The sequence below is a fragment of the Dromaius novaehollandiae genome, chromosome 24 (genome assembly GCF_036370855.1).
Source record: "Dromaius novaehollandiae isolate bDroNov1 chromosome 24, bDroNov1.hap1, whole genome shotgun sequence".
In the NCBI taxonomy this organism is placed as follows: domain Eukaryota; kingdom Metazoa; phylum Chordata; class Aves; order Casuariiformes; family Dromaiidae; genus Dromaius; species Dromaius novaehollandiae.
This window is the reverse complement of record NC_088121.1, coordinates 4742456-4754474: the sequence shown is the minus strand read 5'-3', so window position 1 is coordinate 4754474 and position 12019 is coordinate 4742456. Positions and strand designations below refer to the sequence as shown.

General features: G+C 51.4%; 1 protein-coding gene across 1 annotated transcript; it reads right to left on the bottom strand.

Moving 5' to 3' along the window:
- Window positions 1–2580: 2580 nt before the first annotated feature.
- On the bottom strand, window positions 2581–11349 carry PERM1 (PPARGC1 and ESRR induced regulator, muscle 1). The gene is made up of 4 exons (XM_026100591.2): window positions 11251–11349; window positions 8417–10462; window positions 6538–6654; window positions 2581–4324 (listed from the first exon to the last, which is right to left on the bottom strand). The coding sequence occupies exons 2-4, from the start codon at window positions 10458–10460 to the stop codon at window positions 4245–4247; spliced, it is 2241 nt and encodes a 746-aa protein (XP_025956376.2). The 5' UTR covers window positions 10461–10462; window positions 11251–11349; the 3' UTR covers window positions 2581–4244.
- Window positions 11350–12019: the final 670 nt, after the last annotated feature.

Genomic DNA, 12019 nt, shown 5'->3' with positions numbered 1-12019 from the left:
TGGTCAGTTCCTGGCTCCTCCCTCTGGGGCCAGATACAGGCAAGATGACCTCGCCATGGAAAGAGAGGTGAGAGCTTAAAAGGGCAGAGAATAAACCGAGCATTGAAACTGCAGGCAAGTCCAGGCTGATTTCCTTGAAGGACACTAGAGACACTGCTGCTTGAATGAGCACAGTAGACACTCGCAGAGCTGATCTCCTGATACCAGCAAGGTCTGTCAATATTTCCCTTTCCATCTGCAGTGGATTGAAAAGATCTTTCATCTGAAATATTTATTTCACCCTCTTCTTTCAGTAGAGAACAAAAGGAAAGTGAAATGCACCTACAGCCTGATGGATAATCTGGCATCTTCTGTAACTTTTTGCAGGGGAATGGATTTACTTCTACATTCCCAAACTCTAAAGGATCAGGTACCAATTATCACAGATAGGCGAAGTGCACTCGCTGGTAGAGAGTACAGGCACCTCATGTTACCTGCAGCATAACATGAGTACTGGGCACTCCTGGGAAGAAAGTTAGTGTGAGTTTTTGAACACTATGATAGAGATATTGAGAGAGTGAGATATACCCCAAGACCTTTGGAGTGTGAAAGGAGGCACTTGGTGGTGTTGCACCTTTTGTAACTTAGCTGGTGAAGAATGAGCTCATGCAAATCATGGATAGCCAGGTGTCTGCTTTTGCCACCCGTGGAAGCACAGGGTTTTAGCTGTGCATGGCTCACCTACAGCTGGGTCACTGGGATTCAGAGTGCAGAGCATTATCTACCATTCCCACTTCTTGCAAATCTAGGTCTGGGTCCCTTCTGGATCATACCTGGTGTTACTATTTACTTCTGAAATAAACTAGTTGTCTGCCCGGCAGCTTTCCTTCAGCCTCACATCAGTGTCAAGCCTGCCCTATGCCATTCAGAAAAATTGACTGTAGCCTCATATAACCATCTGCAAGCAGCAGAACAAGCCAGCTTCCTGCAAAAACCATGCACATAGCCTTCCAGCCACAGAGGGAAGAGAGGACACACAAGCCTCTTCCCAGCAGTGATTTAGTGAAAGGCCCAGCTATGCATTCATTGTAAAGTTCTCCAGTCCAGCCTCAATCGACTGAGCTTCCTCATTCATCACAAGATGCCAAAGCAGTGAGCTAAACAGGCAGCACCCACATTGCAGCAAGTGTCTGCAGCTTTGGCTTGCGGGGAGTGGCAGGGAACAGAACCATTTTCCCAGGAAAGAAAAAGGCCCTAAAGCAAGGACATTGCTTAGAAAAGATCAGACTGACATGGGTACACACAGACTCCCCCCATTCCATGATGGAGCCCAGCCCCATCCATACCTCCCTGAAGGGGCTAATGTCATCAGAAGTGTCTTCAACTTTGTGGTTTCTGGCCAGAAACCCTCCTAGTCCTAGTGAGATCTTCAGGCAAACTTTGCAAGCCCTGTTACACTAAGACAACCCAGAGCAGCTTTCCCAATTGCTTTGCCCGGTATTAATTCAGGGACTTTTGGCACAATCATTTATTAACTGCTAGCACCACACCTGGGACTACTGTACATGGCCAGCAGGGAAATTAACTGTTTCTGCACCAGCAAAGTGAAGGGAAAACATGATTTCCTCCAGATTTTTGTGATTTGGTTAGAAAACACACAAAATCTGAAAAATTTGAACCAAGCAAGAAGTCGGCAGTGACTGTTCATGCTTCAGCTGTGCCTCTTGCCCTGGGCCCTTCGGTCTGTGTGAGGAACTAGGCAGGCAGAGACAGCACCCTGTAAGACAGGAGCTGGCAGTGCCAGAGACCCCTTTCTTGCAGCAAACCTGTCCCCCTCTGACCTTCTTCTGTTTTGCTCAATTCAGTGTTATTTACAGTCTCCCAGGAAAGTCCTGCATAATGAAATTGCTTGATTCCTCCAGCTGTTCCCCCATTACCCACCCACCATGCCAAGGCTGCTGTATTCCCACCTGCCACTGGGAATGCAGAGAGTGCTTGATGGATTATGGCTGGATAAACAGTAAAACTGAGCATACGTGAACATTTCAACCTCCTCTGTGCCTGCTCTTGCTCATTCAAGGGGTTGAGGTCTGCTTGGCAAATCTTTCAGGGCCTGCAGCTGCAATGCCAGGTGCCCCTGGCTGCAGCTCAGATGGACGGTGCCTGGCTGCATGTAAGGGGCACCCTTGGGCAATAAGGACTGATGGCCTGATCCTGTGAGCTGCTGCTGTGCCTTGACTTGTGCTTGCTGCTCTGTTCATGGCACAGAGGGCTGGAGAGAGACCTCCTCTGCTCGAGTCCTTAGTGCATTAGAGACAAGAGAGGACAGGGCTCCCTGGATCAGGCTGTTAGTGACACGTGGTAGCCAAGCTGTGACTTGGAGAGGTAGGCACTGGGGACTGAACCAAGGAAGGGAAGGAGCCTGTCTCTCAGCAGGCTCTGTCAGGTCTTCAGGTCTCCCTAACCAGGGCATCAACTCCTACACTTTCATATGAACTGACATACAATGGGTTTATTTCTCATTCTTTAAAACTCAATACTCATTCAACAGTTTCACACACAAACTATGTAGACACAGGAATGTACTCAAAAGTATTAAAGAGATATAGAATGTTTATTAGAAGCTTCCAATATATTTCATCTGTTCTCTATCCCATAAAACCCTCATACTGGATATACAGCTACTATAGTCCATACAGAGTCTGTACATCCCTCTCTCTTACTATTTACTGCTGGGTATATCACTGTACAATCATACGGTGTGCTCCCTTATCTGCAATAATACATGGTCTTAAATAGAACCCCACACACGTTAAAATTGCATTACACTCTGCATTACAAGGAAAGAGCTAAACCTCTCCTCTCGTTTCATACAACGAACCCTCATTGCTGCAGACTGTTCCTATAAAGCTCATAGGCAGATCCACACAGGTGTTTTGGTTAGATCTCCCCCAGTACCTTTATGGATCTGGTCCCTAAGTGCTTATCAGATCTCACATTTGTGCTGTTATCAGACTTGGGAGTGAAGAAAAGCCCTCCATAATGCCCTTGAGTGGCCAGGGAGGCACTAGAGACAGGGAGGAAACTGAACCATGTCCTTTTCATTTTTCACCACACTCTCCACACTAGGTCTCCCTCCCTCCCTCCCTGCCAGCCAGTGCCTTCCCCCTTAGGGTTACGCACTCAGGCAAAGCACCTCCTTACCCTACCTCTTCTCCCAGCCAATTTTTTGTCCCTAGTATGTGAGGCAGCAGAGGGACCAGGTGGTATACCTAGAGTCTTCATCTGCTGAGTGTCAGAGCCAAACACGTATGCTTCCCGTTTCCTCTTTTCCAACATGCTCCTGTCCTTGTCAGAGCTCTTTCCCGAGAACTTCCCTGAGCTCAGCCCCTCTCCCTGCTGCCCGGGCAGCCCCTTTCTGCACAGGGCAGCCCTTTTCCAGGGCTCTTTCTGACTGCTCCTTCCCCTGGCGATGGCTGTGTGACGCCTGCCCCTGTTCTGCCTACAGGAGTGAAATGTGTCATTGCGATGGGTGCTGATCACCCCCAGGAAGAGACACCACATCTGCGGCTCCGCCTCAGCAGCACCAAGGCAGCCACAAGCAACAGAAACCTTATCTCAGCCTCCTCAACCGCTAGACTGAACTGTGACTCTTGGAATGAAATCCAAGCGAGTGAGTCCTCCCACAATGAGCCAAACCAGTCATGGGAGGCCTGGACTCTGCCAAGCAAGCTGCCCTCCATTTCCCTTTGGATGCCTTCCCCTTTCTCAGCCCAGCTAGCAGGGTGCACATGCTTAGTCTAGCACCATCTTCAGAGACAACTCTTCCCCAAAGCTTTCTCTTCTCTGTCTTCACAGATACCCCCGACTCATTCACAGAGTACAAAGCACTCTCCCTGGTTTCTTTTGCTCTCCCCTCTTCCACTATCTAAATGTTCCTTTGTTACAAGCTGACTTCCAGCAAGGGGGATGGACAAGCAGCGCCTAGGAGATAGCACAAGTATTTGAGAAGTTCACAGAGAAAGAACAGAACCAGCCCATGTGGGCTCCCGTTCTGTCCAAGTATAAACTGCCTACCATATTGTAAATTAATGTCACTGGAAGGATCCTGCTTCCTGTAACATCCTGTCCCTTTTAGAAAGGGGTCCAGAGAAGACTTGGTGTTAGGATCCAGGCTTCTCACACTGTCCAAGAACAAGGCCCAGGAGCCTCTTTCTCCACCTTCCTCGCCTGTCCTCGGGAAGCATCTCGCTCGTGGAGTGTGACTAGGTCTGGTGGTGTCCTTCTCTGACCTGCCTTCTGAAGTAGCGGATGGCAGAAAGCGTGCCAAAAGTTGCCAGGAACACTGGAAAAGAGACCAACAAATTTCCAAAGTGAGTCTGGGTGCTTCTTCCAAATCCTGACAATCACACGCTACTTGTCACTCAGGTCCATGGGACCTGGGGGAGTTTTTTCCCCCTCCCTCTCTCAGACCCCCTTCATCCACACCACACAACGCTTGTTCCCAGTGCACTCGGTCCTGACCTGCCAGCAGCCTGGCAGACTACATCTACTTCTCTAGCTTGGGCACACAGATCAGAACACCATTTCACAAGAAACAGCTGTTTTTAAGGAAAGAACCACACAGACTTCATGTGTGTGGTGAGAAGTGAGGGGACTGAGCAATATGCCTTAATAGGGCATGGAGCCTGTGCTAACATGGTTATACAGGTTGCATCTGGCATGTCTTGTGACCATTTACATCTAGGATCATCAAAAAGGAACCTTCTTGGGGGAAAAAACCCCATCTCCTGGGGGACAGCTGCTCTGAGATGTTAAAGGTAGTGGCCTTACCTTGGAGTCTGCAAGTGTCTGGTGCTGGTCCTGCTGCGAAAGCTCTTGTTCACACAGGACTCCCATCCCACCTGAACAGCCTTTTATATTGTGAGAGAGGCCAGCTACAGTGTCCCTGAAGGGATGGACATTATAGGAGGAGGGTGCATAGGGCACCCATAGGAAACAGTGGTGAGGAAACAGCTACATCTGCCTGGCAGGGTGGTGGTTAGATATGCAGGTTAGTGTGGAGACATGGATATGAAGGCCACAGCACGAAATCTCACTAGAGCTTTCTTTCAGGAGATTCCTCTAATTTTCTGCTTCTGTTTGGACCAGGAAGATGCCAAGAGAGAGATCTTTCTGTGGGTTATCTGCAGATATTCTGATCCCAGCCAAAAGCAAAAAAATGCCCAAAAAACAGAACCAGAAAGGGCAGATATAAAAAAAAAAACTCATGGAGAACACACACAGAATCAGTCATTTCTCTGAACTTTCAGGTAAAGTTTTTAGCTTGGTTTATGGGAGAGGCGAGATTGCCCTGATCTGTGCCCCACCAAAACTGTGAACCCATTTGGACACACCAGTTTAAATTTAGTCGTGATTTTAATTCATGTGCTGGAGCCTGGGACATAAACAAGGAAATTCAATTTGTTAGAACCTAAAATGTCAAAAGATAACTGCTAGTTCAGGACAGGACTTATATTAAATTCTCTCTTGCCTCCCCTCCTCACCGTGGTGTTTATTGCACTCTAGCTTATGCAGTCATGAGGGCATGAGGCCCATATCCCACTTTTCTCACCCTCTCTGTGGCCCTGTCTACAATCTAATACTAAGGCAAGGAAGATCAGGCCAAAAGCTTCTTGCCATTATTGCACTGAACGACTTTAGCTAATGAGCTATTCTCAGCCCCAGGGAGTCAGCTTGGTGTGTGACCTTAGCGGGGAACATTCCTCCCCCGGATGACCAGCAGAAAGCCCTCGCCTGGCGCGTCTCTCCCCGCAGCAAGGTCTCCTAAGCCCTGTGAGGGCTCAGCAGTGGTTCTGCATTGGGCCCCTCTACTGCACACAGCAAAGTGCTGCTGCAGTAGATGTCCAGTGCTCCGTTTATGCAATGACCCAGCGTCACTTTGAGCCAAAGTTCAGCTATTTCGTGCTGCCTGAGCTTTATCTCTCCCCACCAGTTATGCTAATGCTGTGGTTTGAGAGGAGAGGAACTGACAGAGCTCAGTTTACTTAAAGGACTCACCAGGATAATACTTCAACTAAGCTGTATTTAGAAAAAAGATTATACGTTTATAGCACATTATAAAAATACACATTTGTTCCAGATGGGATGAAGGCATATAAACCAGCATACTTGAGGTCCTGATTCAACTACTGGCTAGCAGGGATCTTAAAGAAACATCTATTGACCTGACACACTGGTACTGGTCCTTGTCAGAGGCTCGATGGAGCTGTGCCAGAGCTCGGAATATAGGAATTGTTCTATGGCTCAGGTTAGGGTCAGCAGATGCTTTGTGAGGGAAATGGACAATGTAAGTGAGTAGCAGTCAGGACTGGCATTTCTATAGGAGAGAGAATGCGTTAGAAAGTAACAGGACACTTTAGAAAAGCAGGAAAATGACTCTCTGCAGTTTTCTGCAGATACCCTTAGATGTGTGAGCGTCCCTGCCTCTCTTCCTGCCAGGTCTTCCACAAGGACCTCCTCACCCCTCTCCCACCCCAGCCTGGGCACCATACATACTAGTCTTCCATGCATCCGGAGCCTGCAGATCGGAGGTCTTTACTGCCCAGGAGGCAAAGGCACAGAAGACGAGGCACATGTCCTTGTGGGTCAGAGCCAGCGGAGCCTCGGGCCTCCCTGCAGGAAGAACAGCACGAGGCCTAAGGTATTACGTTGCCCTCCTCTGCCATTGCAGGCTCCAGTCTCTTTGGGGTAGAGTCCCTTATACTCCAAGAGAAACACATCTTTGTCACACATTTTCCCTCCCAGAAGACCTTTTCTTTACTGCTGGTCAGTCAAATGTATCTATTTTGGACTCAGGTATATTCCCTAAGGAAGGTTGCACATTTTTTCATTCATCTCAGTTTTCAACTTTGTTAAAGAACCTGAAACGAATACTTGTTAATGCTACCTGCAGGCCTGGGAGAGACAGCTAATGAAAGCACAGCCTCCAGGACCTCTGACTGCCCCAGCACCTTCCCCGTGTTTCTTCCCAGAGCACCCCTGCACCAGACAGCTCTGGTATAACACATATCGCTGTGACAAGTGTCACAGCCCTGCATTCCCACCTCACTCCTGCACCCTGCTAGGACCAGGGTGGGAGACAGCATTGAGGACTCTGCATTTCTTTTCGAAGTCCGACTTTTTAGAGTTCCAGTCTAGCACAACTTGAAGACATGTTGCAAGAGTAAGTTATTTTTGTTCCTGAGTTTATTTGATCAGGCTTTTAATTAAAGCTGGCTTATTAATTAGTTACAATCATTGTGAAAGGGTTTTTCTCTGTGCAAACAGAGAGGAAGCTCTATTTTGAGTCACCTCTGGGATGACTCATTCATTGTTTGTTTTTAATATTAACTGTGAGGCACTGTGAGCTGTAAGCATCATATAAGCTTTAAAATAAATATGCTGGCTGTCCTACCGGGTCAGACTTGCTTTCCCTTTATTCCTGTCTCACCACCCCCAGGAAAGAGATGTAATAGTCAAAGTTCAGGTAACCTTTGGGGTCTCTGGAGAGTGCTTTTTAAATTAGCATCTGTTCTAAAGTCCCCCTCACGTCTTTCAGCTGAAAGCCCTGGACATGTGTACACCTTTTCCCCCAACAGCATTAGGCAAATTAGTTGTCCAGCCTTATCAGGACAGCAGTTCAGTGATCATCGCTTTATCTCAGGGGCATGAGTTGTTTGGTACAGAAAGATTTTAGTGGCCCCTCTCCCATTTCCTCATCAGAAATACAGGCATGTGGTTCTGCAGGCTGTTGGACAGCATGGGCATGGGGAGATTCCCACCTCTACCAGACCTTGCAATAACACCAGCCATGTTTTATGTAGCTACCTGCTTCAGCAAGTTTTCCTTGGTCAGTGTCCCACAATAAGTTATAACCAGTTAGGGCCAACTTACTCAACCAGGAGAGGGAATTTGGGCCAGATTGAGTTTCAGCCTGCTGCATGCATGCTGTCATGACTGTCACTGCCCCAGGACTGGAGAATGCTGGTAAGCAAAGCAAGTTAAGCACAGCATATACCCATACCCCCTGCCCAGCAGGAACGTCACAAGAATAGAGTAATGCAATATAGCATGTCATGGCTGTTGTTCTAGCCCCACTTCCAAAGATCTCTGCTAAAGCTCAGGGATGCTTTATGGCAAGGAAATGTGCTGGGAGTGTGATTTCAGACCAGCTATGCTGGCTGAGCCCACCAAAATGCTTCCATCTGTAAGGTGGCCCTAATGCTGCTGCAGTTGGAGGGGAGATGGCTACAGCAGTGTTAGAGCTGGCTAAGAAGTTTCCCACAAGGCAGGGAAGCCTAACAGAGCAAGGGAGACCATGAAAGGCAGAGGCGTATCTCTAAGCACAGCAGCAAGCTGGAGCTGTCAGGCAGCGGTCGTGCTAACAGTGCTTTACCTGTCAGTGCAACGGCCATGTCTAGACCTTCCGGCCGTGCCTGGCCTCTTCCCAGCGGGGACAATGGGACGAGGGGGAGCTTCTCTCCGGATCCTCTCCGCACGAGAGTATGGGGAGCTGGGACCTGGCCTCTGATGAGATGCATTGGCCTTTGCAGGAGCAACTTCAAAGCCCCTACAGCTTTCTTCACCTCAGAGGCTGGAGTGGTTAGGAAAATCCCTCTCCAGCCCCCCCTGTTCCGAGGCCCATCAACAAAGAAGTGTTCATACACCTCAGGGACGGAGATAACCAAGGACTCTTTGACTGGAGTTGAGCCAGGGTCCTCATTTTGCAGCCGAGCTCGGTCCAAGCTGCTGAACTTCTTTCGCTTCCTGTCTTTACCCTTGACTTTTTTCCTGTTTCCTTCAGGCTCATTGAAAAAATATTCATACAGTTCAGGCAAAGATATTTCCCTTTCCAAGGGTATTGTCTCCCCCTCCACTGGGTTCCCCACTCCTTCTTCTTCCCCTTGGGAGTCACAGAACAAATAGTCATACATCTCGGGCCAAGTCACGTCAAGGGTGTTTTCCCTTGCAGAGCCCTCCACTGCAAAGCAAGGGGGGCCCAGCGCCCCAGGGGTCTTGGCTGCTGGCTCCCCATGAGCTTGTGCAGCAGCATCCCCTCCAAATACTGCCACACTCTCAGGATCAAGTGGCTTCCCAGTGTCGTCCTGGCATGCATCTCCCTGCAGAGCAGCAGCTCCTCTGGCAAGAATCGGTGGCACAGTGTCACGTACGCCTGAGTCCCCAGCCAGCCCGGGCTTTGAGCGCTTCGTCACCTTCCCCTTCCCCAGGAGCTGCAGCCCTGTCTCCTTTGCCTGCTGGTCTGGGGCAGTGCTCACAGCAAGAGCTCCCTTGTCTGCTCCAGGGCCAGATGCTGGTCTTTTACTCTGCTCTGCCTCCTCACTCCCTGGCTTGGCTGCCTTTTCCTTCCCTCTGCTCTTCCGTGACAACAGTGGCGAAGACAGAGGTACCTTAGTGGGTACCAGACCCCCCTGAGCCACAGCCCCTGCAGGCTCCCTGTCTTCATGGGTGACCTCTGCAGCGCTTGCTCCACGTTGCTTACGGCTCTTTCTCGGCTGTGCCGGCGTCTTGGGCCTCACAACCTCCGGGGAGCCACCAGCAGAGCTTGGCTCAGTCCAGGCTTTCTCCCCTCTCAGGTCCTCCCGCCCAGGGGAGCCTGGCACCCTGGGAGCAGTCTGTGGTGAAGTCTCCAGGGCAGGGCTCGGGGTGAGCTCGCTCGGGGGTCCCCACAGCCCGGGCTCTGAGCAGGGAGCGCTGCTAGGTCTCTTCCTTGCTGAACCATCCAGGGGGGCTGACAATGCCGGAGAGCTGCTGTGCCCTGGTGGGCCATGCCGTGCTGCTGCCAGGCTGCTTGAGGGCTGCTCCCCTCCTGTGCCCCCCTCCTGGGCTGGGGCACTGCCTCCTGCAAGGGTGTGAGGCTCCATGGCCCGGCTGCTGCTCGCTGCTCCTTCCTCCGAGGCAGACCGCAGCACCGCCGTTTCACACGCTGCCTCCTGCCCCGGGCTGCTCTCCGCCGCACCACCAGCCGGGCCGGCAAGGGCAGCCGTGGGGGCACAGGGCAGCTGCCGCCCCTGCCTGCTGGGCATCGGCAGCGCAGCCCGCGGGTGGCCGGGCTCGTCGCGCCCACGCCGAAACCTGCTGGCCGAGCCCAGGTCCATCTCGTCCTCACTGCCCGAGAGCACCTCCGGCAGGGCGAGCTGCCCGCCAGCGGGCCGGCGCGGGGAGGCGTCTCGGGGGACCCCACGTGGGGGAGAGCTTCCCATGCCAGGCCCTGGCCCGCTGCCCGCCCTCGCTGCCGTCTGCCTGTTTGCGCTGGCTCGGCAGTCCCTTCCAGGCACGCCGTCCCCTTGTTCAATGTCACTGAGGCACTGCTCCTCGGCCGTGGCCAGGGCGGCCGGCATCAAGCTGCATTCCTCCGAAGCCAAGTAGAACTCAGCCCAGTCCCTGTCGCTCAGCTGGATGCTGTACTCGAAGTTATCCATGGCTGCAGTGGCAGAGCAAGGGGAGGGGGCTGGTGAGACCAGCAGCATGAGGAGGGAGCACCAGCATCCTGCAGACAGAGCCATGGTGTATGCCCGCTTAACCCCTTCCCCCAGGTTTCTGCCCTGTTTCCCTGCCATCCTCATTCACTGCTGGTTGAAATCAGTGTGAGGCAAGGGCAGCTTCTGGCAGACTCAGCAGACAGGTACTGTTGCGCTGGACCGTAACTCAGCTAGCAGTAAGAGAGACCACTTCTAGCCCCCGCAGGTCCTTTCTGCCTGCGCCTCTCAGCGCAGCAGCACAGCAGGCTTGGGGCTCTCTCCCTGCAGTAGCACAACAGGGCACTTTGGACAGAGAATCGAAACTGCAAGAAAGCAAGATCCTGCACAGGGGTGCAACTAGCTGGGGTAGCACCAACCCTCCTCTGGGAGAGGCAGATACATCAGTGAGTATCTGACCTTACTGGACAGGACCAAATGGATTTCTGAGAAGAGGATCTCCTGCTGAAGCCAGCAATGGATTGCACCTGACATAACCCTTTTCTACAGCCCATTGGCCCAGATCATTCTGTTTAAACAAATGGAGCATTTACACACTTGAACCTTCCCACTGCCACTGTATTATGCAAGAATGTAGCATGAAGCACAGCCCAAACAGGGAAATTTCATCAAGCCACGGCAGTCTCTTCCTTACTTGTGGCTTCGAGGAGGGAGATGCAACAGAGCCCCAAACCAGCAGGGAGGATCCAGCAAGTAGGAGAAGAAGCAGAAAGATCATAAAGCTGCATCCTACCTGTACCAGAATCTAAGCTGGTGATGGAGCCATTCAAAGAGCCACGCAGCAAAATCCTCCCAGCACAACATGATGCTGTACCCTTCACGGGGACAGAGAGCTCAGCTTTAGCACAGCTCCATTCACAGGCTAAAATTAGATTCCCCCACCACCTCCCTCCCCAGTGTGTCACTTGAGACCTGAGCGTGATGGGTTCAGAGCGGGCAGGCCCATATATAGAAACTGGTGGGGAAGATGTGAAGGTGCCAGCAAATGCATTTCCACCCTGCGCCCTCTGAGGTCCCTGGGACCTCTGCTGATGCCCACCACTTACTTCTGCCTCCTGTCCAGGGTTGCCCCAAGGGATGGAGAGCAGAGAAGGGGTCCAGCCCTGGGCCATGGAGCTCACAGCCATTAGCCCCACTGACAAGCCAGAGGATGATGCTAGCAGTTTCCTGTCTGAATGGCAATGAAAGAAGCAAAGAGGTGGGTATGTTGAATAAAGAGCTATCTGTAGGATACCTGTGTCTAGGGTAACAAAACCATGCCTTATTGCTGCCTTATTGCAGATTTACAGCAAAATATCACAGCAAGTGTCATGGTCTTCTGACAAACCTTGCATGGTGCATGGTAGCAGCCTACACTGTCCCCAAGAGCACCTGGTGCTGTGGGTGGCAGATGGAGCATTGGGTTGGAGAGTCAGAGCAGGCATGGCAGGAGAAAGGTACAGGGGGAAGTGACTTGCTCGGGGTCATCTGACAGGTCAGCAACCAGAGCCTGAAATAGCCCT

What these genes read in the sequence shown, in the direction of transcription:
- PERM1 (XM_026100591.2), bottom strand. Translation starts at nt 10,460, where the DNA reads ATGGATAACTTCGAGTACAGCATCCAGCTGAGCGACAGGGACTGGGCT. An exon ending in CATGGCCGTTGCACTGACAG is followed by an intron (nt 6,655 to 8,416) that starts GTAAAGCACTGT and finishes TTCTTCCTGCAG; the next exon opens with GGAGGCCCGAGGCTCCGCTG. An exon ending in TCCGGATGCATGGAAGACTA is followed by an intron (nt 4,325 to 6,537) that starts GTATGTATGGTG and finishes TCTCTTTTCCAG; the next exon opens with TGTTCCTGGCAACTTTTGGC.